Source organism: Eleginops maclovinus, chromosome 8 (genome assembly GCF_036324505.1).
Source record: "Eleginops maclovinus isolate JMC-PN-2008 ecotype Puerto Natales chromosome 8, JC_Emac_rtc_rv5, whole genome shotgun sequence".
Classification (NCBI taxonomy): Eukaryota; Metazoa; Chordata; class Actinopteri; order Perciformes; family Eleginopidae; genus Eleginops; species Eleginops maclovinus.
The window spans coordinates 3,070,269-3,094,451 of record NC_086356.1 but is presented as its reverse complement, the minus strand read 5'-3'; the positions used below and the strand labels follow the sequence as shown (position 1 = coordinate 3,094,451).

The 24,183-nt window shown below is 42.4% G+C and overlaps 3 protein-coding genes across 6 annotated transcripts; all 3 read left to right on the top strand.

Annotated features, from left to right (window-relative positions):
- The first annotated feature begins 316 nt into the window (after positions 1–316).
- Positions 317–3,138, top strand: LOC134868939 (tripartite motif-containing protein 16-like). The gene has a single exon (XM_063890346.1). It carries the CDS (start codon positions 360–362, stop codon positions 1,998–2,000), a length of 1,641 nt encoding a protein of 546 aa, XP_063746416.1. The 5' UTR covers positions 317–359; the 3' UTR covers positions 2,001–3,138.
- A 269-nt stretch (positions 3,139–3,407) lies between these two features.
- Positions 3,408–11,411, top strand: nars1 (asparaginyl-tRNA synthetase 1). Of its 2 annotated transcripts, none has more exons than XM_063890344.1 (15): positions 3,408–3,619; positions 5,515–5,597; positions 5,836–5,901; positions 6,557–6,649; positions 6,741–6,830; positions 7,258–7,336; positions 7,430–7,500; positions 7,836–7,922; positions 8,359–8,580; positions 8,991–9,190; positions 9,287–9,422; positions 9,609–9,722; positions 9,838–9,969; positions 10,267–10,398; positions 10,620–11,411. In XM_063890344.1, the coding sequence occupies exons 1-15, from the start codon at positions 3,577–3,579 to the stop codon at positions 10,749–10,751; spliced, it is 1,680 nt and encodes a 559-aa protein (XP_063746414.1). In that variant the 5' UTR covers positions 3,408–3,576; the 3' UTR covers positions 10,752–11,411. The 2 variants fall into 2 exon arrangements, with proteins under 2 accessions (XP_063746414.1, XP_063746415.1); XM_063890345.1 differs by having other exon boundaries at positions 3,430–3,598.
- A 1,239-nt stretch (positions 11,412–12,650) lies between these two features.
- On the top strand, positions 12,651–22,589 carry fech (ferrochelatase). 3 transcript variants are annotated; one of them, XM_063889752.1, is made up of 11 exons: positions 12,651–12,851; positions 14,080–14,164; positions 14,503–14,622; positions 14,903–15,051; positions 15,629–15,763; positions 16,182–16,288; positions 16,685–16,783; positions 16,962–17,069; positions 18,538–18,702; positions 19,146–19,205; positions 20,087–22,589. In XM_063889752.1, exons 1-11 carry the CDS (start codon positions 12,812–12,814, stop codon positions 20,222–20,224), a joined length of 1,206 nt encoding a protein of 401 aa, XP_063745822.1. In that variant the 5' UTR covers positions 12,651–12,811; the 3' UTR covers positions 20,225–22,589. The 3 variants fall into 3 exon arrangements, with proteins under 3 accessions (XP_063745822.1, XP_063745823.1, XP_063745824.1); XM_063889753.1 differs by lacking the exons at positions 19,146–19,205; positions 20,087–22,589 and adding an exon at positions 19,047–19,140; XM_063889754.1 differs by lacking the exons at positions 19,146–19,205; positions 20,087–22,589 and adding an exon at positions 19,006–19,036.
- Positions 22,590–24,183: the final 1,594 nt, after the last annotated feature.

Below are 24,183 nucleotides of genomic sequence, written 5' to 3'. Positions count from 1 at the left end.
AGATTGTTTTCAGAACTGCATCTGAAAATACACAAAGAGAGGTGGGCCATGAGAAGGTGTTTGCTGACTTTGACTTTGTGTATTGGGTTAGAGTTGCACAAGAATAGTGGAAAAAAAGAGTCATTGTGAAGAACGTAAACACTGCCTTCACAACTGACTGAAAACTCCATTTCTGACGGGCTGACAAGACGACCTTGTTTGTGTCATATTATTCACTGCCTTTAGAAACAGCCTATGAACACACGTTGCCTAGTTGAAATCCCTCCTCTTCCTGGAACAAATTAAACATTAACAGGACCTCCTTCTTCCTGCTCTCAAACAAGGCCAGCCCTTTCAGTGTCCTGTCTCTGAGAGGGAGAATGGCGCAGCAAGGAAGTCAGCTGGAAAAGGACAAACTCTGCTGTTCCATCTGTTTGGATCCACTGAAGGATCTGGTGACTATTCCCTGTGGACACAGCTACTGTTTGAGCTGTATTAAAAACTACTGGGATGAAGAGAATCAGAAGAGTAGTTACAGCTGTCCTCAGTGCAGACAGAGCTTTGATCCGAGGCCTGTCCTGATGAAAAACACCATGTTGGCAGATTTAGTGGAGGAAGTGAAGAATAAGAAGACAGACGTCAAAGCGAGTCCAGTTGATCACAGCTATGCTGGACCTGGAGATGTGGGATGTGATTTCTGCACTGGGAGAAAACTGAGAGCTCTGAAGTCCTGTCTGCAGTGTCTGGTCTCTTACTGTGAGCAGCACCTCCAGCCTCACTATGAATCCCCTGCCTTTGGAAAACACAAGCTGGTCGACCCCTCCAACAAGATTCAGGAGAACATCTGTGCTCGTCATAATGAGGTGATGAAGATTTTCTGCCACACCGATCAGCAGTGTATCTGTTTTCTCTGCTCCATGGATGAACATAAAGGCCACGACACAGTTTCAGCTGCAGCAGAAATGAACATGAAGCAGGGAGAGCTCGTGGTGAGTCGGCAAAACATCCAGCAGAGAATCCAGAACAGAGAAAAAGATGTGAAGCTGCTTCAGAAGGAGCTGGAGGCCATCAATCTCTCTGCTGATAAAGCAGTGAGGGACAGCGAGAAGATCTTCACAGAAGTGAAGCAGCAGATCAGATCTCGTCAGGAATCTGAAGTGGCTCACCTCAACCAGCTTCAGGAGAAGCTGCAGGAGGAGATCGCTGAGCTCAGCAGGAAAGACACCGAGCTGGATCGACTTTCACATACAGAGGACCACACCCAGTTTCTACAGAACTACAGCAGGTTATCACGTCAGAGTGAAGCTACAGATTCATCCAGCATCACTATTCGTTCCCTGAGGTACACTGAGGACATGACTGCAGCTGTGTCAGAGGTCAGAGACAAACTACAGGAGGTTGTTAGTGAGGAATGGGCCACGATGTCAATAACAGAGTCCTCACAGACAGAGCCCAAGAAGAGGACCGAATTCCTCAAATATTTATGTGACATTACAGTGGATTGGAGAACAAAGAACAAACATATCATCCATTCCTACAATGGGGTAGAATTCAACTTTAATGAATGTGATTGTTATGGTCACCCAGACAGTTTCGCTGACTGGGCTCAGGTGTTGTGTGGAGAGAGTCTGACTGGATGTTGTTACTGGGAGGTGAAGGTAGAAGGGACAGTTATTGTAGCAGTTGCATACAAGAGTATTAGCCGAAAAGGAGATGAAAGTATACTTGGAAACAATGACAAGTCTTGGGCATTAGAGTGTTTAGATGTTGGTTATGAATTCAGACATAACAAAATCAGAACATCCATCTCAGGTCCTCAGTCTTCCAGAGTAGGGGTGTACCTGGATCACAGTGCAGGCGTTCTGTCCTTCTACAGCGTCTCCGAAACCATGACTCTGCTCCACAGAGTCCACACCACGTTCACTGAGCCTATCTGTCCTGGGTTTGGTGTGCATCATTACACAGACTCTGTTGGAATCTATCAAGATAAAAAAAAACAACAACTCAGAACCGTAAAATGAGAAAAACCCAAACAACAACTTTTCTTCCTCTCAGACTTTATATTTGGGGCTTTTTTTAGCCTTGAACGATGGCTGAAGATGGACAGAGTGAAGCGTGTAGTGCTGGATGTCCAAACTTTCTTCAGCGAGGGCCACATACAGAAAGATATACGGAGAGCTGGGCCACTTATAGAGGTGAATATTGCCTCATAAGTTAAGTTATAAGTTAGCAAAACAAATCAAATGTAGGTAAAGAATGCGCAATACTTGCTTTAAGGAAAGAACAGCCTACATCCCGTCTGTCTTTAGGGTTTCATTTATTTTGTTGGCAGCTCATTCCTTAAAACAGAAGCCTCAGATTGCTGATAATAAGAGTAAATATGAAGGTTACATTTCAAGCTGGTTATAGAAATAAGTTATTGGGGTTTTTTTTTATATCAACTAAGATTAGTTAGAAAATGTTTTAAATTCTAAATGACTGAATTTATTTAAATTGGGCTCATTAATATATCTGAACATATATATTTGAGAAGTACAAAATAAGACAAGCAGAAGTTTAATTTGTGGGCCATATTCATTATACTTTCAGAATTTGCTGAGGGCCGATTCAAAATGGCCACCGGGCCGTAGTTTGGACACATTTGGTGTAGTGTTTGCAGCCATGGTGGGTATCACTGCTCACAAGAAGGGAGTTTTCCTCTTCTTCCTTTTATTTCACATTTATTTTATTATTATTTTGGGACATTTTCCTGAAAATATTACAAACTAATATTTTAAAGAGTCAAGTATGGGATATGGTATGGGTTTGGGATATGTCCTTCATGTATGTACTAAGATTATATTCTGAAAGTGGTTATGTTATTGTCTGTATATAACTGATTTTCTAAGAGGTTATGTGAAACCTGATATGTAAATAGAAGATCAGCTGTGTGGGATATCAAAATCATTATCTTTGGCAATGAATAACTGATCTGAATAAATCCAGTATTCCTAATAGATTGATATGGATTATTGAAACTCTAACTTCTTCTGTTGAATGTACGTTGTTATTGTTGCTGTAACAATTTCATCTCTTTCTGTTCTTGTGCAGATCCTCTTTGTATCACAACATTTAAACCAAATATGAAATGAATAATAAAACTTTTTCTGAATCAGTCAATATTTTAGGGTATTTTTCAACACTGATATCATCTCTAATTCCTCCCTATAATAATAAAAAATATTTAAACAAGTCCAGCTGCAACCACTTCTTCAATAAGAGCTGTTTAAATACTTGTTTTCTTAAAAAGTAACATGAAAAGTTGTGTTAAAGTCGTGGTGTTACACCGGAAGTAAATTAAGTGGCGGTATGCTCCTTCTACGATGCTTTGTAGTTCTACATCCATGTTTGTAGTCCGCCATTGAAACCGAAGAAAGTCACCGCTTCCTGCTCCGGACTAGGTCTATCAGTCGATACCAGATTGCATCGAGCTGCGGCTGTGCTGATGTAAAGTTGCATTTCAGCAGAGGAGCAGACCCCGACGCACGATAGCATCTGTGCTCTCATTTCCATTAATTCAATACACAATTATTTATCTTTCGTTGGAGTAAGACAGACATGGCAACGGAGATACCGACAGGTGTGGAAAACGTTTCAGTGGGTAAGAATTAAAAGAGCTAGTCACCTAGCTAGCTCCCAAAGACATGTGTGTGTCTGGCATATTGCATCAGTTGCAGTGATGCTAGCCGTTAGCATTCAAGCTAACGCTGATTTCTGAACATAAACGTCTCTGGTTTTAATATGAATTTACATGGTGCAGTTTCACACAGTAATTTAACTTATGTTCGGGTTTCATATTAATTTGCAGTTGGAATTTGAGCCACATAGAGGCTACTTTGGGATAATATTTAGCCATGACAGCTGTCAGTTTGCCGGGCAGCTATAGGCTGCGTCAGGCAATCAATGTTACCCGGGGTCCTTGTTCTTCTTTTGTCATGTCTTTTAATCAACAGACATGTAAAACATCAACATGATCCTGTCCTCATACATATTACGTTGATTCAATCATATGTGATTCGCTAGTGATGGTTTCAGTTGCGTCTTTTAGTATGGCACCACATGCACGGCCAGTGGTGTAAAGTAATTAAGCACATTTACTCAATTACTTGTTCTTTACTGGAGTATTTCAATGTTTTGCTACCTTGTACTTCTACTCCACTACGAGGTAAATTGTGTACTTTACTCCACTATATTTATTAAATACCTTCAGCTACTTTACAGATTTGGATGAATGATGGTAAATATAATCTCCCTTAAATCAGACTTCAGTTCACCTGCAGTAAATCCAGCAGCTACCCTGCAGTATACAAAGCCATTCAAACTAGCTGCACCTTTACCAGCTCTGAGAACACTTTAATGATCAATCATTATAAAACATATCAGAGATATTATTCTGAAATGGACCAATCAGACAATGACTACTTTTACTGTCGCTACTTTAAGTACATTTAGAGGAGAGTACTTTCTACTTTCACTGGAGGAACATTTAGAATACGTTTCACTGACAGAGTATTCCTACACTCTGGTACTTCTACTTTACTCAAGTACAAGACCTGAGTACTTCTACTTTACTCAAGTACAAGACCTGAGTACTTCTACTTACTCAAGAACAAGATCTGTGTATTTTAGTTGAGTAAAAGTAGCAAGACCTGAGTACTTCTACTTGAGTAAAGTAGAAGTACTCAGATCTTTTACTTGAGTAAAGTAGAAGTACTCAGATCTTGTACTTGAGTAAAGTAGAAGTACTCAGATCTTGTACTTGAGTAAAGTAGAAGTACTCAGATCTTGTACTTGAGTAAAGTAGAAGTACTCAGATCTTGTACTTGAGTAAAGTAGAAGTACTCAGGTCTTGTACTTGAGTAAAAGTAGAAGTACTCAGGTCTTGTACTTGAGTAAAGTAGAAGTACTCAGGTCTTGTACTTTAGTAAAGTAGAAGTACTCAGGTCTTGTACTTGAGTAAAGTAGAAGTACCAGAGTGTAGGAATACTCTGTCACAGTAAAAGTATTCTAAATGTTCCTCCAGTGAAAGTAGAAAGTACTCTCCTCTAAATGTACTTAAAGTAGCGACAGTAAAAGTAGTCATTGTCTGATTGGTCCATTTCAGAATAATATCTCTGATATGTTTTATAATGATTGATCATTAAAGTGTTCTCAGAGCTGGTAAAGGTGCAGCTAGTTTGAATGGCTTTGTATACTGCAGGGTAGCTGCTGGATTTACTGCAGGTGAACTACAGTCTGATTTAAGGGAGATTATATTTACCATCATTCATCCTAATCTGCCTAGCAACTAAAGGCATTAAATATATGAAGTGGGGTAAAAGTACATAATTTACCTCTGAATTGTAGTGGAGTAGAAGTGGTCCTGAGATCTGCACCCTCTCTGCTTTCCTCATGCAAACCTTCCCAGCAGTTGATATTGTCTTTTAATTTCATTATAAATGCAATGGAGGGAGTGGGAATCGAACCACTGACCCTCATGCCGCCTCTGCTTCACAGGAGAGCTGTACGTGTCGGACAAATGTGGCAACGACCAAGATGGGGACGGCACGGAGGCGAAACCTTTCAAAACTCCTCTCGGGGTAAATGATCGTGCAGTTTCTCTGTTATATCATTTAATTAATGTGTCGGGAAATGCTTCATGTCAAAAGGTTTATTGTTAGCTGTAAACAAATGCTCTGAACCTAGAAATGTCTCCCGTATATTTTGCACATTTCTGCACCGCTCAGTGAAACCAACTCGGCAATAAAATTGGTTCTGAAATAATGTATATTGGCTCTAGTGGTTGATATATCTGTGTTTGTTATTAAATCCTCACAGGCTCTGATGTCTGCGGGGAAGGAGCCCTTCCCGACCATCTACGTAGAATCACAGAAGGAGGGAGAGGTTGGTTCGAGAGCGAAACGAATTTAATCTTCGTCAAAGCTGCAGACTACAAACCCCAGAACTGATTCTGTCTCATTTCACATTGGAAAATAATCCTCACTTTTGCTGTTTTCTCCACTTTTGAATTAGCTTTAATTAAAAAAGTGTATCCTCTTTCATCTGAAGGTTAATATAGTGATATATGGATAGCTGGATGGATGGATGTCTATTTAATTTAATTCAACATTTTATTTAAAGCTCTTTATTCAATTTAATTATTTTTTATTGCAATTTTTACTCTTATTATTTATGTTTAATACAAATATTTGTTTTACCTTCTTATATTTATTCAGTTTAATTTGATGTTTTTATTTCACATTGAACTTTTTCTAAATAGTTTTAAAGTTTATTCCTTTTTTTCTGTTTTATTTCAAATGCAGCAACTGTCAGGAAACCCAAATTCCCCCTGGAGGAATAAAGTATTTTAGTTATAATGAACGAGTCCGAATCATACAGTAGATCAGCTGGACTAGATCTACTGCATTTGAAAAGATAATGAAGAAATGTGGCTTGTAATCGACTATGTCTCGCTGCCAAATAAGAAACTGAGACACATCATAGGATGCATGTATTTATTTTTCTGTCTCTTCATATATATCTTTCTCCTCTTCCTCAGCGTTGGGCGGTGATCTCTAAGACGCAGATGAAGAACGCCAAGAAGGCCTTCAACCGCGAGCAGGTCAAGTGTGACGCCAAAGAAAAGAAGGAGGTGCGTTCTCTTTAAATCCGCTCCTACGACAGCTTTAAACTATTACCCATGTACACGATCAGGAAGTGTGTCTCCATGTCTGTCGTGGCAGGCGGAGGACACCGAGAGGAGAGAGAAGAACATGGAGGAAGCCAAGAAGATCACCATCGACAACGACCCCAGTCTGCCTGAGCCTGAAGCGGTACGCCATAGTCTTTCTACTCGGACACGTCCTTTAGTACGCTGCTATGTCACGCTCTCAGAATTTTGACCGTGTGGTGTCTCAAACCACACATGGCTGCTGTGCACCCACTGGAATTGACAATCGCTGCTAGCTAATTACAATCGTCTCCATAACGAAATCATTTTCAGACTGCTCAATTAACCCTATACAGTTGCTGGGGGGTCCTTTTTGACACCAGCATAGTGATAAGTAACTTGGATAATGATAAAAACCCACCGCAACAACAATCATTTCCGGCTCGTCTTGTTACCTCTGTTAAGAGTGAATTCTTCAGCGACCACTAAATAAAAAATGATACATAAAGACTACACATCTGCACCAAAGAAGTACCCTACCAAATGCAGTTCAACCCCGTTGTGCTTATGAGCTAAACTGTGTTTTTCAGGTTAAAATCCATCAGCTGGAGGCCAAGAGAGGCCAGAGAGTCAAAGTGTTTGGATGGGTGCATCGCCTCAGGAGACAGGGTGAGGAGACACACACACACATCTTATTTTTAAACGTGATTGAGGGGAAAGTTTGATGCGTGTTGTTCACCGTGTATTTGTTTTCTCCTACAGGGAAGAACCTGATGTTCATCGTGCTGAGAGACGGGACTGGTTTCCTCCAGTGTGTCCTGTCTGATAAACTGGTACAAGCTTCTTATTTTACACGCTTATACACAGCTTTAGATTGATATTAAATAATAAAGTGCTGTACTGTTTCCTTTGTGTTGTAATTTCATAATTGAAGCTGACACAAATGAGATAGAATACATCTAGTGTGCTTAAAAAAAAACTGTGGTTATTGTTGGGAGCGCTTGATTTGATCACCAGAGTAAATACTTCAAGCACAAGTGATCGATATCAACGTAAGACTCATTTGAATTGCCGATATATTTGTTGTCATGATGCTGTAAATACATGTGCCGTATTCTCCCCTCCGAGGCTTCCTCACACTGACTTGTTTCCTCCTTCCTGTCCTCAGTGTCAGTGCTACAACGGCCTGGTGTTGTCCACGGAGAGCACTGTCGGTCTGTACGGCACCGTCACTCCAGTGCCCGAGGGGAAGCAGGTAAACACACCTGCTGCACAACACACACAACCTGCAGTACATGTTTGTGTTGCTTTGAGAAATGAGGTTATGTAGGAAATCAAACATGCTTACATGATCTATATTTACCTGGTAATTATCAGATCCACTCGTATAGGCTAGTTGGTGTTCATCATTTAGCAAATACTCAATACACTGAACCTTTTGAACCCAATATTTGTGATATAGTATGTCTTAATATCCCATCAGTAGGCTGGTGGTACCTTTTGATGGCCTAGTGCTTGAACAAAATGACATATTGAAACAAGAGAATAAACACATAATTACTTGTTTAATTCAAAGAAAATAACAACTGAAGGGATAGCCATGCCTCTGTTTCTGCTAGGATCTTAAAGTTTGTTTTGGAAACAAAAAAAAGGAAGAATGTTGTCAGTGACTTTGTGTCTCCCTCCTCCAGGCGCCCGGGGGCCACGAGCTGCACTGTGACTTCTGGGAGCTGATTGGCTTGGCTCCGGCGGGCGGGGCCGACAACCTGCTGAACGAGGAGTCGGAAGTGGACGTCCAGCTGAACAACCGACACATGCTGATCAGAGGAGAGAACGTGTCCAAGGTGCTCCGGGTGCGCTCCACCGTCACACAGTGCTTCAGGGAGCACTTCTTCAACCGCGGATACTACGAGGTGAGGAGCGCCTCGCCCAAACCCCAAGGAGTGGGGAGAATGAATCAGTAAAGAAAGTGTTAGAGGAGTGTTTCCTCAGCGTGAAATCCCTGGCTATGTGGGTGGAGACAAAAGCAATCGATCCCAGCATCTTAGATTGACTATTTAGTAGATCCAAATACAATACTTTGCTATCAATATTTATAATCAAAACACAGACTGTATTATACCGAAATGGGACAATCTGCACAATGAGTACCTTTGGTACTTTAAGTAGATTTTGATGATAATGCTGCTCTACTTTTACTCGTAACAGAGTATTCCTACACTCTGGTTTTACTAAAGCACAATATCTGAGTACTTCCTCCCACCTCTGCCCTTAGCCCCCACTCTGTTTATATAATTCTTTGTGTTTGTTTTCTTGGGTGTAGATCACTCCTCCGACCCTGGTGCAGACACAGGTAGAGGGCGGCTCCACGCTGTTCAACCTCAACTACTTTGGCGAGCAGGCGTACCTGACGCAGTCCTCTCAGCTCTACCTGGAGACCTGCATACCCGCCCTGGGGGACACCTTCTGCATCGCCCAGTCCTACCGGGCGGAGCAGTCCCGCACCCGCAGACACCTGTCGGAGTGAGCAACACACACTCGATAAGCCCCGTGTAGGACTTCAAGTAGAAGTTTGTAGTCCTCCTGCCTTCTGATTTAATAAATATTGTCTGTGTTCAGGTACACTCACATCGAGGCAGAGTGTCCCTTCATATCTTTTGAAGACCTCCTGAACAGACTGGAGGATCTGGTGTGTGATGTGGTGGACCGAGTGCTGAAATCCCCCGCCGCCCAGCTGCTCTACGACATCAACCCCGTACGTTGCTTCTTTTCTCAATATCTGGGAGTGTGTTCAATCACAGCTTGCATTTTATCTGATGGTTAATCCAAAATGTATTAAAGTTTGACGACAGACTACTCCATTTAGTAGCTGAGTTGTTTCATCACATGCTCTTCATAAGCACATGGAAGTAAATATAGTAATCTCCCCCCCCCCCCCCAGAACTTCAAACCCCCCAAGAGGCCGTTCAAGAGGATGGACTACTCTGAAGCCATCGAGTGGCTCCGAGAGCACGACATCAAGAAGGACGACGGCTCTTTCTACGAGTTTGGAGAGGTGACCGCTGAACACACACACACACACACACACACACACACACACTTCAGAATGCCTCTTTGTATTTGTCTGTCTTCTGTGTGATGTTTGATGTGTGTGTGTGTCCCTCTCTCAGGACATCCCAGAGGCTCCGGAGAGGTTGATGACGGACGCCATCAACGAGACCATCCTCCTCTGCCGGTTCCCCACCGAGATCAAGTCCTTCTACATGCAACGCTGCGCCGAAGACAGGCGCCTCACTGAGTCGGTACGAACCTGGGGGAGGGGCGTTGACATTTGCAGCTTTCTTTTTTTCATGTTATTTGATAGCGTTTAAAGTGGTATTTCTGCAAAGTTTATAAAGATAAAGTAGATAAAGATTGGGCTACACCCACATGTATGAGTATCATACTATTTAACAAACTACAAGTGGTGGTGGACATGTCTTTCAAATGGTGTGATCCAAAAATGTCCACAAGCGCAGACAGATTGTGAGTGGAGGCCCTGCAGTTATTTTTCTCTCTCTGATGGTGTGTGTGTGTGTGTGTGTGTGTGTGCGCTGCAGGTCGATGTGTTGATGCCGAACGTTGGCGAGATCGTCGGAGGCTCCATGCGTATCTGGGACTCTGAGGAGCTGCTGGAGGGGTACAAGAGGGAGGGAATCGACCCCACCCCCTACTACTGGTACACTGACCAGGTAACAGAAACCAGCGCTGCCTCTGTGGTCCTGTGTGTGTCAAACTGTGTTTCACGGTGATATGACTTTGATAGAGCAGTACAAAAGATTCTAGATTAGATAACATAAATAAGTCGGCGAGGGGTAGAAGTTAAAATATAAAACTCATTTTGTCTGTTACTGGTATTGTTCATAACGTGTGTGTGTGTGTGTGTGTGTGTGTGTGTGTGTGTGTGTTTCAGAGGAAGTACGGCACATGTCCTCACGGCGGATACGGTCTGGGTCTGGAGCGTTTCCTCACCTGGCTGCTGAACAGACATCACATCAGAGACGTCTGCCTGTACCCACGCTTCATCCAGCGCTGCAGGCCCTGAACACACACACACACACACACACACACATTCTGTTAGGATATCTTGACCTGGCAATGTGTTGCTTATGATATCAAATCCTACTTTTTTGTCCCTTGGCTGTTTTTCTTTTTTCCTTACCAGAGATGCCACATGCTGTGCTCCTCCTCAAGCTTTTTTCCAATTTGATCTGACATGAAACCTGAATGGGATCTTCTTCTGATCGTGCTCTGATTGGTGGATAATTAAAAATAATAAATACTGCAGTTTCCTGCGATTGTGTGCAAGTGCTGGAAAAAAGTGTCTGAATTGTGTCTTTTTTAAATGCAAAGCGCTTCTGTAGAAAAACAACTGTTTGGATGTCAGGAGTTGTTACAGACCTTGAGATGTTCAGAAATAAATTACCTGGATAAGTTGTTTAGTGGCTCAAATATTTTGGTGTTTCCTATGTGTGTTAGTTGTGGTGTAAAAACAGTAAAGGTAGGAACCTCTGAAGTACACACACTCATCATTGCGCTGCTTTCCTGCACTTTTCATGTATTTGGGCAAAAAGAGCCGGGCAGCAGCCTCAGGATTGATGGTTTATAAATGTGATGCTCTGTCAGGTCTCATGTTTGTGTCTCTGCCTCTTTATTTAAAATACCCCTCAATAAACTGCACTGAAGTAAATGTGATTCAAACGGATGCTTGTATGAGGGTTTTCTTTAGGTTTGGTTGTTTCACATCTGTGTTTGTAGATATATTTTTAACTCTTGTACTTGTTTCCCAATAGTGAGCAAAACACTACTTACTAGCTGAATATTTACTGTAATTATCAGATTTAACTTTGATGCTCCCTCTGTTCATGTGAAGACAACCAAGTTCATCTATACATCACATTTTGTATGAACAATTTAAGAAATAAAACGGAAGGAATGGGTTTTATTTCGACTTATAGTGTGTATTATATAAATATAGCCTAAAAATGTATGTTTTAAAATCAACACGACTGACTTTCTTCGTTATCCATTCAAAACACTCGTGAAAAACCCAGTTCTATAAAGAAATCCACAGTAATGAAGTGACAAATGTCTAGTCATACTGAAAATGTCCATAAAGGGCCAGTTAAAGTAAACGTACCTTTAATTGACTTTAAAATCACTATAATGTCACATAAGAACTTATTAATTATGAAATGTATTTTATAGTGGCACTAGAAAATGAATCGCCATTATACTTCACAATGCTGCGTGTAATGTGTTCCATAACCCCCGTGTTTATTTACAGTTCCTGGTTCCTCCTTAGTTTTCTGTGTGGTTTTGAAAGGAGGAAGGAACCTCAGTCTTAGAAAAAAATAGAGCAGTTTCAAAACACAAACATTATCTTATTTGAGATGACAGTTTAACAGGTAAGAGCTGCATTAGTGGTCACTTTCAGATCTCATGTAGTACTCCAAAAGATTATTAGCATTCACTTCTTTTAAGTGAATGCTAAATATTCTGAAAAACTGTCAGAACACACACACACGCACACAAACACACACGCACACACACGCGCGCAGGCCAGTGCCGTTGGGTAAAATAAAGACAACGTAGATGTGACGTCATGCAAAGATTAGGGCTCTGCGCCGAAACAACCAGAGTTAAGATAGCTTCAGACCGGAAGTGTGGCAAACATACATCCAAAATAAAAGCATGGAATTATTCACATTTGGGTTATTTTTCAAAATTCAAATATTTCTTTGAACAGTAGGAATCTTACTTGATAAAATTAACAGAAATGACAATAACACGCAGAAAACCATTAAATAATAATTGTGAATGCGTGTGAAAACGATACAATATGCATCAAACTTCTGCATCATCACACGTTTGTCACTATTAGTTTTACTTTGAAACTCTAACCGGAAGTAATAAAGCTATCGTTACCAAACTTGACATGGGGGGGTTCCATACAGCCAGCAGGTAGTAGCTGATGGAATCTGTCTGACACACCGGGCTGCTAGTTCAGCAGTGTGGGGAAATACTGGTGGACTGTTACTAAGAATCCGGCCTTCACCACAGTGGGGATAGAGACGTTTACTGCCAGTGATACAGGAAACTATCATGATGGCGGTCTTTGGCAGCGCCGGTCGTTTAATACAATGTGAGTGTGACTGTGAGCTAAGTTAGCCAGGTTAAATATGTGCATGGATACTTTCAAGTTTTACTAAATTGCTCAGAATGTATTGCCACAGAGTGAACTGTGCGTCAGTGTTGCTTTCTTTCTGTATACATTCAGACTCAACTTTCGAGTCATGATTGTCCTCATTTAACATGGTATAAACTCAACAACACGCTGACATTGGCATCATTTCGTAAAACTAGCAAGGATGTGGAAGTACAACTTCCGATCGGAACCTTCAACATAAAATGATTGCTGTGAATTTAAAGCGAAATTCTTAGTTTTATTGGAAGTTATCAAATCCACATCCATGTGGTTCTGCTTTAACCAAGCTAATGTTGTATTGCCTTTACATGTTTGCCATTCTGGAATCTTTAAATCTTAATATTTGCCGGAGGGTTGCAGTTGATGTGCTTTTATTTTATAAACAAAATGCGCTGTTTCCGGAGCTAGGCTAACGCCCGTAGATTTGACATGCCCAACTGTACTGTAGGTTACAGTTAAATGTCAATGTTACAGAATGGACTTATCCCAATCTGCTTGTAGTATCCACCAGAGGATCCATGTAGTGCACGTAGTTGTCAACCGAATTTTAACGGGGAATTTTAACAACTAAACATTTAAACGTTGTTACACAATTCCAGCGTTGTGAACTTGTATAATCGAATCCTGCCCCCGGTGGCACCTCGGGGTACTGCAGCTCGGGTTATGAAAGTATACAGCGTTAGTATATACAAAATGAGAGATTAATACACTGCTTTTGCAAAAATCACTATATATATTGCATCTTCTGCAGCTTGTTGTATCTGTTTTGGTTTTTTTCCCCCACAAACTGCTTCTGATATCAGCCCACTATTTATTAAGGTATGTTTAGGTTCACTTACCTTATTATAGGATAATGAACCCATTATTTTACTATATTTATTTAACATACTTATTTAACTTGTTAGACATTGTTCAAACTTTGTACGGAACAGAACTTTGTACACATTTAGTTGGAATGTATTCTTGGTATAAATTGCGTATTTATAATAAATGATAACTATTAATTTGCTGCAATAAGAACAAAACGAACAACCGGTTTGATCTTACGCCAAACATTTCAGAGGGTGAATGCAGTAAGTGTATGAATGTGATGGATAACAATGTGCGTCCTCCATATTGTTTACTACAGATTAATTGATGAACCTGTTTTCTTCTTCTGCTGCAGTTGCCAGGAGCAGCGTCAGTCTGAGTGTGAGGAGACGCTCCACCGCGGCTGCTTTTGCCCAGACTCCAGACACACAGGAGAACAGGTGTGAAACACACACTCACACACTCAGGACAAAACTCAGCCATCTGTGGTCTGAAGTGCTTACATTGTTGAGCATCTGCAGCCGACAGACAGTCTGTCGAGTCCTATTGCGATAAGGGTGTGTTAAGAACCCCCAATCCCTCTATGTTATTAAATGGATAGTACAGTCCCCAGCACATAGAAACTGCCGGATGCTAACCTTCATATGTTGCACAATAAGCATGAGGTGTGTTGATTAGCACTAACTACCATTATAGCCTATGCAAACAATCGTTAAAACATGTCTGGCCTTTGGCTTCAATAATCAGAATGTGTTTGATATGTCATCCATGCCTGCAGGAAACCTAAGACTGGCATCTTGATGCTGAACATGGGAGGACCTGAGAAACTGTCAGACGTTCATGACTTCCTGCGGCGGCTCTTCTTGGACACAGACCTGATGAAGCTCCCTGTACAGAGGTACGCACCATGGACACACACACACACACACACACACACACACACACACACACACACACTCACTCATACACATTCACTATGAACAGTTCAAAACTGTTTGTGGGTATTATTGAAGCAACGCTTGGTCATGCTGATACATGTTTCTTCGTTGCTTAACCTCCCTCTCATTTATATTCTTAGGTGTTAGTGTTTTATGTGTTCATGAATATATAATCTATGAGTAAATATTCTGTGATATAAAGTGTAGTTGTAACTCTTCCATCTGTCCTCTGCTGCACAGTAAGCTCGGCCCGTTAATCGCCAAGCGGCGCACGCCGAAGATCCAGGAGCAGTACAGTAAGATCGGGGGAGGCTCGCCCATCAAACACTGGACCTCCATGCAGGGGGAGGGCATGGTGAAGCTGCTGGACGACATGAGTCCTGAGACGGGTGAGACACCACGACCCCACCGTCAGACATCCTGAGTACTTTTAGCTCACAACTATTTCGTGTCGTCTCCTTGATGGAGCCTTAACTTGCTAATGAGGATCAACTCAATTTAAATAGAAATGGACGATTTGAAAAACAGCACATCCAGTCCCTCCTTCCTAGTGAAGGAAGAAAGTGACCTGGCAGCTTTTAGTCTCAGTTCTGACTCTTTAAGTGTCCATTCTGGGACTAGAACCGGAGATCCTTCAGCACCAAATCCTACAGACTGCGCTGCTGTTGTCTGTAGGGTGCTATAAAATGTCCAAACCTAACACAGCCGTTGTGTGTCTTTGCTGGTGTGTGTGAAGTGAAGATAGTGACACAGCGAGGAGTGTCTTGTCACGCCTGCACACACACCTCACTGATAACAACACAACACCCGGTTAGAAAATGGACCCAACCCTGTGACATCACTAACCTCATCAGAACAGAAGAACCCGTTTATATTTATTAAATACTCAGATATTTCCCTTAATTTCCAAATGCCTATGAACGTGTCAGCCGCAGTATCAGCAGTAATGACTGTCTCTCTCTTCAGCTCCTCACAAGTTCTACATCGGTTTCCGGTACGTTCAGCCGCTGACGGAGGAAGCCATCGAGGAGATGGAGAAAGACGGAGTGGAGAGAGCGGTGGCCTTCACGCAGTATCCTCAGTACAGCTGCTCCACCACAGGTAGAGCTCGCCCAGCGGAGACAGTGTGCTGTAACTATCACATGTAATTGATGCAAAAAAAGATGAAGATTTGTGACTTTTTTGACCCGTAGTGTGCCCACACCCAAACTGCCATCCACCCTGTGACCCTCCTGATAAATACACACACTTAACTCTCACACACATGTGGCTAATGAGGCAGCATGCAGTAAGATGACACTCATCTGTCACTCAAAGTGGCCACGCCCCCTAAAAAGCTGCCTTAATATATAAAGCTTTTTAGTTTTGTATAAAACGCTGCCTCCTTTCTTATCTCGCCTTTAATTTCCTCTCTTTGTGCCGTAAAGCAAGGCACGTTATGTCCATCCTCCCAGGGACTGACTGAGGAGCGTGCGTGTTGTGTGATTTATAATCTGACGGTTTGTTTCTGTATCGACAGGCAGCAGCTTGAACGCCATCTACCGTTACTACAGCAACAGAGGCGACAGGCCAAAGATGCGCTGGAGTGTCATCGACCGTTGGCCCACACACCCTCTGCTGGTGGAGGTGAGACACACACACACACACTTTGTTTTCATTGCATCTTAAACGCCTCACTGTATTTTTAGGCCTCTGAAATCCATTTAAAAACAAGAGAAATATCTGAAAAAGTGCCTAAAATACAAAATATATACTTTATTTAATCAGGAAGTCGCATTGACATCCTTTTACGCATGAGACCTGAGCACAGAGAGAGCAACAAGTAACATTAAATACAAATGAAAGGAATTAAGATAACAGCAAGATATAAATACAAACATAAAGACAAAAGAATGACAAATAATAAATACGTGCTTTCTGAACGAGTGTCGTTATAAAAAGGCAGTACAAAATAGAAACTCATTTAAAACAGTCTCCAATAGTCAATGAAGAGACATGTGTTCTCTGTGTGTGTGTGTGTAGTGTTTTGCAGAACACGTCAAAAACGAGCTGCTGAAGTTTCCAGAAGAGAAGAGGGACGACGTGGTCATCCTGTTCTCTGCTCACTCGCTCCCGATGGCTGTATGTATTCCCTGCAGCGTCTTCAATCTGTTATCAGTCAAATAAATCGCAACTACAAACGTACTTTCCCTCCCTCTGCCGTCCGTACTCCTGCTGCTGCTACTCTCCGTTACCTTTACTCGTGTACTGTCACGGTGTGATGATTCTAAGGAGCACTTCTCCTTTGTCCTGTGTGCAGGTGGTCAACAGAGGCGACCCATATCCCCAGGAGGTCGGTGCCACAGTTCAGAGAGTCATGGAGAGACTGGGACACTGTAACCCTTACAGACTGGTGTGGCAGTCCAGGGTGAGAAACCAGTTTGAAATGATGATTTTCTTTTATTTCTAAGATAGTTGAGAGCGTATGACTCTCACCGTCTCATTCACCCTCTTTTTAATAATGAACAAGAGAAGGTTGCATCGTCACAGAGCAGTACATTAACGTAGTGTGGGGCAATCCAGCCACTTTTATAACAGATAAACAAGCTATTGAACATGCAATATATGCATCTCCGACCAGAAACGCCTCATTGCTACGCTCTCCAAAATATAATGAAGATACCGAGTTAGGACTAGCTGTTGAAAAACACATAGTACAGAAAATAATATAAATGCTAAGTTATCATCGTTGGACCAGGAACAATTATAATAAAGTAAAAAAAAGCACTAATAAAATAAAATATATAAGCCAGTGATAAATGACACTGTATTTTTCAAGCTAATATTCAGCAAAACCTCATTCTGATACTCCAACTTTACCGAAAATCCCAAAAAAAGCATGTAAAGGTATGAATAGGGGTTGAAAGAACAGTTCATACCAACCCTGATATTCACAGATGCTTGCTGTAGGTGCAGTTTAATGCTGAGGTCACAGAATAAGGACTTCCTTTGATCGCCACCAGGTGGAGCCACCTGTCCGTCTAAAGCTGAAGCTAATTTACAGCATGTAAGAAAATCCCACATCATGAGCAGTTCTTTAAGCCAGTCATCTTTTCAGAGTAGAAGAGGACTGAGAGGCGTCGCTGGCTTCCTTTTGAGCATGAAGCAAATCACAAGAGACAATTCCAGAGATGTTCTTTTGTGTTATACTATTGTGTGTGTTGTAGCGACACCTGGAAACAGAGAGACAACACACACAAGCACGATTTAAGCAGATTTGAGTTCAGGTAGAACAAGCTTTAGATAGGAAGTGACCTCACTGAGAGAAGTGACACCACCGTTTCCACATGGCAGCCACGATAAGAGCAGGGGGAAGGAAAGGTGAGCCAATGGTTCCTTTTCTTGTGTCCTTTAGCGTGGGTGCACTGGACCATCCTTTACCGAAGGAAAGGACACAACGCTGACCCCCCCAGTTCTTTGCTGTTAAAAAGAAACGGGATATAGAAGTGAGGAACCAGAGTGCAGTGGGATTCTCTTGTCTTTGTTAATTCCCTTTCACATATTTTCTTGACCCCATGATGTTTTTCTATCAGGGTCTAGTGAAAAAGGGTTCGAAAAATACACGGAAAGTCGTTTTGTTTTTTGCCTTTTCAAACACAACCTAAGAGGGTTCTACCAGTGCCCCATAGTGTTCAATACACACACACTATCAACGTGATGATTCAGCTGTTCGTAGTGTATGATGCAGAGGAGGAGTAATGAGGTCATTAAGTGGACAACGGACCCTCCTCTCGGGTCTATAACCATCTGTCATATTTTAAAGGGAGGGAAACTGTTGTAATAAGCCAACAGAGTAACATAATATGCTCAAAGTGTTGTCCTGTCGGGTCATCCAGGTGGGGCCCATGCAGTGGCTCGGCCCCCAGACGGACGATGTGATAAAAGGCCTGTGCGAGCGAGGGAAGAAGAACATCCTGCTGGTGCCCATCGCCTTCACCTCGGACCACATCGAGACTCTGCACGAGCTGGACATCGAGTACGGGCAGGTGCTGGGGGAGGAGGTAAGGGAATCAGCTGGGGGCAATCCAGAAACATGTCGACACGTGTGAAAAAAAAAGTAGAACTTCATTAAAGAAAGACAAAGTGTGTGTGTGTGTGTGTGTGTGTGTGTGTGTGTGTGTGTGTGTGTGTGTGTGTGTGTGTGTGTGTGTGTGTGTGGGCACCAGTGAGGTGACCACCAATCAATGTGACTGGTGCCACAAAGACACACACACACACACACACACACACACACACGTAACTCTTAATGTGGCGATTTTCTCAACCTTGCCATTCCTCTCCAAAAATGGCCCCTCCGTCCAAAGTGAGGAGGATTTGATCTACGTGTCTTGTGTCTATAAACTAGGTATGGATTTACGCCTAACCTGTTGGATTTGGTTGGATTTGAGCTGTGGTGCATATTGTTTGGTAACATAAACGTGACATCCCTCCGTTGTGTCCTCAGTGTGGGGTGGAGAACATCAGGAGAGCAGAGTCGCTGAACGGAAACCCTCTGTTCATGCAGGTACGTTACACACACACACTGACGTTATGAAAGGTGCTGATAATAGAGACAGGAAGTAGGGACATATCAAATGCACAGATGTTACCAACACATTTCAGCTTAAGGAGGGTTTGAATCAAGTAAAAGTAAGATAAGAAGAAGGAAGATAATGATACAGGATGTAAGAGGGGAGAAATAAAAAGGATGACGGCAGGCAGGGCGCTAATAATAGAAAAGGAAACGGCAGCAGAAGGCTCTGTGCAGTAAGTGAACTCCAGGCTGGAGATGGTCAATAAATGGATCCCTACTTCCTTCTTTCCTTCCTTCCTTCCCTCCTCCTCCTCCTCCTCTCCTTCACCTCCTTTCTTTCTTCCATCCTTCCTTTTCCCGTCCCACCTCCCTGCTTCCCGTCCTTCCTCAACCCTGCAACCTTTCTCACAGCAGTCAACTCCTGTATGTGTGTGTGTGCATGTGTGTGTGTGTGTGTAGGGGGGGGGGGTTATTAAAGGAAAGGGGCAGATCAATGGGAACCTTTAGAGCTGACTACAGTAGAACTGAACCGCCCGGCTGGCTGGCTGGTCAAACCCGCCGCGCTCAGAGACCCCTCGCCAAGTCTCTGAGTGTGTGTGTGTGTGTGTGCCTGTGTGTGTGTGCACGTGTGTGTAAATCAATATCCAGAGGATGATTAGTTGGTAGTTACTGAAGGATGGTTTCCTTGGTGTGGTTTTAGTTTCTCAGTGAGCTGCATCAGTCTGCTGCAGGAAGGAGAAAAAAATCCTCAAAACTGTCGGGTTTATTTTTTTGATCGCCTCGTTAATATGTGCAATTAGCTACTAATTAAGCTGCTCCTCATTAGGACATTCTTACCTTTTCTTAAAAATGAAATCTCTCTTCCTGTCCAGGCTCTGGCAGACCTGGTCAACTCCCACCTGAAGTCCAACATGCCCTGTTCCCGTCAGCTGACCCTCCGCTGCCCCATGTGCACCAACCCCACCTGCGGAGAAACCAAGGCCTTCTTCGCCAACCAGCCACTCTCATAGAACACACACACACACACACACACACACACACACACTGTTGCCCATCCTGCTGCAATTGTACCTGTAAAGAAACTGAAAGTCTTCTTCAATAACAGAGAGCTCACACACACAAACATGCATCAAAACACACACGGTCTCCAGCCAGTGTCAGTTAATAATTGTAGTAAAATAACGTGAAGCAATGGACGTTTGTTTTATTGTACCTACATGCTGGACGGGAGGAGTTAAACCACAGCAAGTACCTTAACCTTAAGAAGTCTGTTATATATATAATAAATTACAAACAATACCATCTGATTTCCAAACGTGTGAATAGTATCAGTAAAGACTAATATCTACCTTAACACTCACCTCAGAGCAAGAATGATCCGGTGCACCGTGCATTAAAACAAACATCCCTTTAAGGATTTGCATTGATCGTAAATCTGACACTTGGCATAACCTGCTCGCTTTTCGCAAAGTTACACAAAAAAAAAGCACTATTTTTGTTTTAGTTTTTCATGTTTTGCTCGCTTGGTAACATTCCTCTCGCCAAGCCCCTGCACAACTCCATCAGAGACCCTGTTTCCCTTCACTCTGGTGCTGAATGGATAACAGTAGGACATGAAGACATCACCATTCCTTGCAATGTGATTGGAGGAGCTTGGTGCTGCTCAGAGAGGCTTTACCAGCTGTGAGATGTAGCTATTATACACATTTATTAAAGTGTTTATTTATATACTCGTTATTTTTTGGCCTGCTGAAATAGTCTTCGCATCTAGCGTCCCCTGGTGACACATCTACAAAACTAGGACAGGATATGCATCAGGCGCTTAAAAGTGCTATGGATTGATGATGATGGAAGGAAGTGCTACTGGCTCCTGATTTTCCACAGAGAAATGAAGGCATTTCCAAACTTTGTTTTCCGAAAGTTTACAGGCCGTCTCAGATATGTTGCCGATGGAAACGCACAAACCAGGCTTGAGTTTTAGATGCTGATGTCCGAAACAGATGTAAATGAAGGCTGTGTATTAAGATGTCTTTAAGATGAAATAGACCCTGAGCTAATTATGTGAAAATACTACTCGTAAACTTTCTGGTTCTTCAGTATCAAATCATATCTTCTATAAGCCGTTCGTTCAGTTTCACTTTGAGATATCAAGTCGAAAAGTGAAGAAGTCCTTTTTGATGCTCTGCAGGAACACCGTTAAGGAACCTTTAACTACGATGGCGCTTTAATTGTCCTTGAGCAGCAAGTTTTGTGTTGAGAAGAATCACAGATAAGTGTTTACAGTTCAGGTTATCTAGATGTTTTTGCTGCAGCTCCAAAAATGTCTTCAAAGGTTTGATCTCGTCTGCTGTCTCCGTCAGGCTAACACTCCTTACCTCTGACCTGTTCCAGCTCTACTGTTACGCCATGATAAGGTGCCTTGTTCGCTGGCTAACAAGAAATACTGGACTTGTGCTTTCTGTATGTTTTGACATGGAGTAAAAATCCTCCTCAAATTTGAACTTCTCCTGCTGTGATCTTGGTCAGGATTTCTTCCAACTACATGTGCAAGAAGAAAGCAAGCTAATTGATGAGGAAGGGCTAGCTAGCTAAGTGTCAGCAAACAGAAAGCATCATTTCTGAAAAAGTCTTCATCCCGAGGAGTTTTATATGAATAGATATTAAAGGACGGTAGATGGATCTGAATATTTTAGATGCTGTGCAAACAACAAGGCTCCCTTGCTGGCTTGTTAACTAGCACACTAGTTCTTGCTTCCTTGCTAGTTAGCTCATCAATTTGTGTAACTGCAGTCCAAGGATTAAAGTTGATCTAGATCATTTGCATTAAGTGGACTTCCTTTCCAGCACTCGGCATGTCTAACCCTTTATTGAAAATGTTTGAAACCATTGGTCATCTTTTCTGCAGAGCTGCTAGCTTATCCCAGCGACAACGAGCTAACTAACCTAATGTTGCTGCAGTCAAGACACAAACGTGTGGCTAATTTGTGCAGAAATGGCAATATTTTCAGGTCCCATCAGGATGATTGTCTGATGAATGGGGTTGTTCTCAACCAACATGTTATCTCATTTATTTTTGCGTATTTATTTTGACAATTCAGTGTGATGTCGAGTTTTGCTATGTGGTTTTCTGTGATTGCGTTGTACGTAATACTTCACAACGATGCTACAGCTGTGTAGTAACCTCTAAAGTACTTTTTGAAAATGATTTATGTTGTTCCTTTGATTGTGTTTATAGCCGCACAAATCCTTCTGTCTCTGCTGTGTGACAAAACATCTGTGTTTTTGTTTTTTTATATGCTGAAGGTGTAATATTAGCAGTGTGACGACGCATAACAACAAGTCTTCCTTTCAAATAAATACAATTTGAAAAAGAAAGTTGTGTAAGATCTTTTTCGATTGGTTTCTTCATGCAAAGCCTGTTTCGACATTCATGGATCTCAAAAATAGTGATCTGAACCCTTGTTGGAGTTTTGGAAGTTGAGCCTTAATAAGCTAATAATTTAGCCAAAATGTGTCTGTGGATGCAAGGGAGTGCGGTCGCCTTTCCACCAGAAGGTTGCGGGTTCGATCCCAGACAATGCGGTTAACATGTGGATGTATCCTTGGGCAAGATACTGAACCCTGAGTTGCTCCCGATGGCTAACGGGGTGTGTGTGTGTGTGTGTGTTAGCTTCCCTAGAACTAAGAGCTAAGTGGTACTGCTCTGCATGAATGAGGTATGAATGGGTGGACTATGTAAAGGGATTTGAGGGGATGAGAAGACCAACATTTCTTAATTGAAACTTGTTAAAACCACAGTCATTGACCCCATGACCCTTACAGAATCAAATCATGCATTCAGGCTTTAAATCGAGCCAGCAATCAAGTGTAGTTCTTATTATTTTTCACCAAATGTTCGTATATTTATTCACGTTTAATTAAATGCAATTCTCCTGTTTGCCACTAGGGGTGTTACTGCTGTTTGTGTATTGTGAATCTTTTTCCCCCTCACCCTTTTTCTCCTCCTCTCATCCCATACTTTCCCCACCTCTTCCTTTTCCCTCTGTATCCCTCCTATTTTTCTCCCTTTCCTCCTTCTTATCTTCCCCCATCGTGTTTCCTCCCCCTTTCTCACCCCCGTTTTCCTCCTTTTCCAATCTTCTCCTCATCTTCCAGCTCTCTTCCCCCCCTCCTCTTCCCTCCACACCTTCCCATTCATTCCAATTTGGTTCTATCCCCCTTTCACCTCTCTTTCTCCCCCCTTCCCTCCATCTTTTTTCCCAGCAGTCCCCTGCGGTGTTGCAATCACCTCTGCTGCTGTTGATTAAGCTGAGAGAGATTGGCTGTCCACGACCCAATAACCCCTGAGGGCGCCGGACTGGGCGTCTCCTCCCCTTTCTCCCCCACCCCCTCCACCTTTTCTCCCCCCTCTATCTGAGCCAGCTGCAATCTCTCCTTTCTTTTTTTTTCTTCTCCTTGTCTAGCAACCTGGCCTTTTTGTCTTCTAGTTTTTCTCCTCTCTCTTCATCTCATGTGTTCTCCTTTCCCCAAGATATTCCATCATCTCTTCCCTCTCCCCTTTCCACATCTCCCATCATCTCCTCTCCCCCCCCCCTACCCTCGTTGTCTGTTTTCCTCCACTCTCTCATCCCCTCTCTCCTCTTTGATTTCCATCCTTTCCTTTCTCTCTTACCTCCATTCTTTCCTCACACTTACTCTCCACTCCTCTGGCCTCATGTCTCTAACCTGCTGTCAGGCAGAAATGATCTCAAAACAAAGATCAGTTTACTCGCTTTTATCTATGTTTATATCCATATTGTCCTGTGACTTCTGCCCTGAGGTTGACCACACCCTCCAACCCCCCCTATAACAGTCTACATGTTTCAGGAATGAGTGGATTTTGTCAGTGACGTAAAAACAGTTTGACTTAAGTTCTTCCAGATAGATAATTTTACTCAAAGTAGATGTGAGATCTACGGAAACATCTGTG

Coding starts and splice junctions, on each gene's coding strand:
- fech (XM_063889752.1), top strand. CDS start 12,812: ATGATGGCGGTCTTTGGCAGCGCCGGTCGTTTAATACAAT. Junction 15,052..15,628: donor CGACATGAGTCCTGAGACGG/GTGAGACACCAC, acceptor CTCTCTCTTCAG/CTCCTCACAAGTTCTACATC. Junction 15,764..16,181: donor GTACAGCTGCTCCACCACAG/GTAGAGCTCGCC, acceptor CTGTATCGACAG/GCAGCAGCTTGAACGCCATC.
- LOC134868939 (XM_063890346.1), top strand. CDS start 360: ATGGCGCAGCAAGGAAGTCAGCTGGAAAAGGACAAACTCTGCTGTTCC.
- nars1 (XM_063890344.1), top strand. CDS start 3,577: ATGGCAACGGAGATACCGACAGGTGTGGAAAACGTTTCAGTGG. Junction 7,923..8,358: donor CAGTGCCCGAGGGGAAGCAG/GTAAACACACCT, acceptor TCCCTCCTCCAG/GCGCCCGGGGGCCACGAGCT. Junction 9,423..9,608: donor TGCTCTACGACATCAACCCC/GTACGTTGCTTC, acceptor CCCCCCCCCCAG/AACTTCAAACCCCCCAAGAG.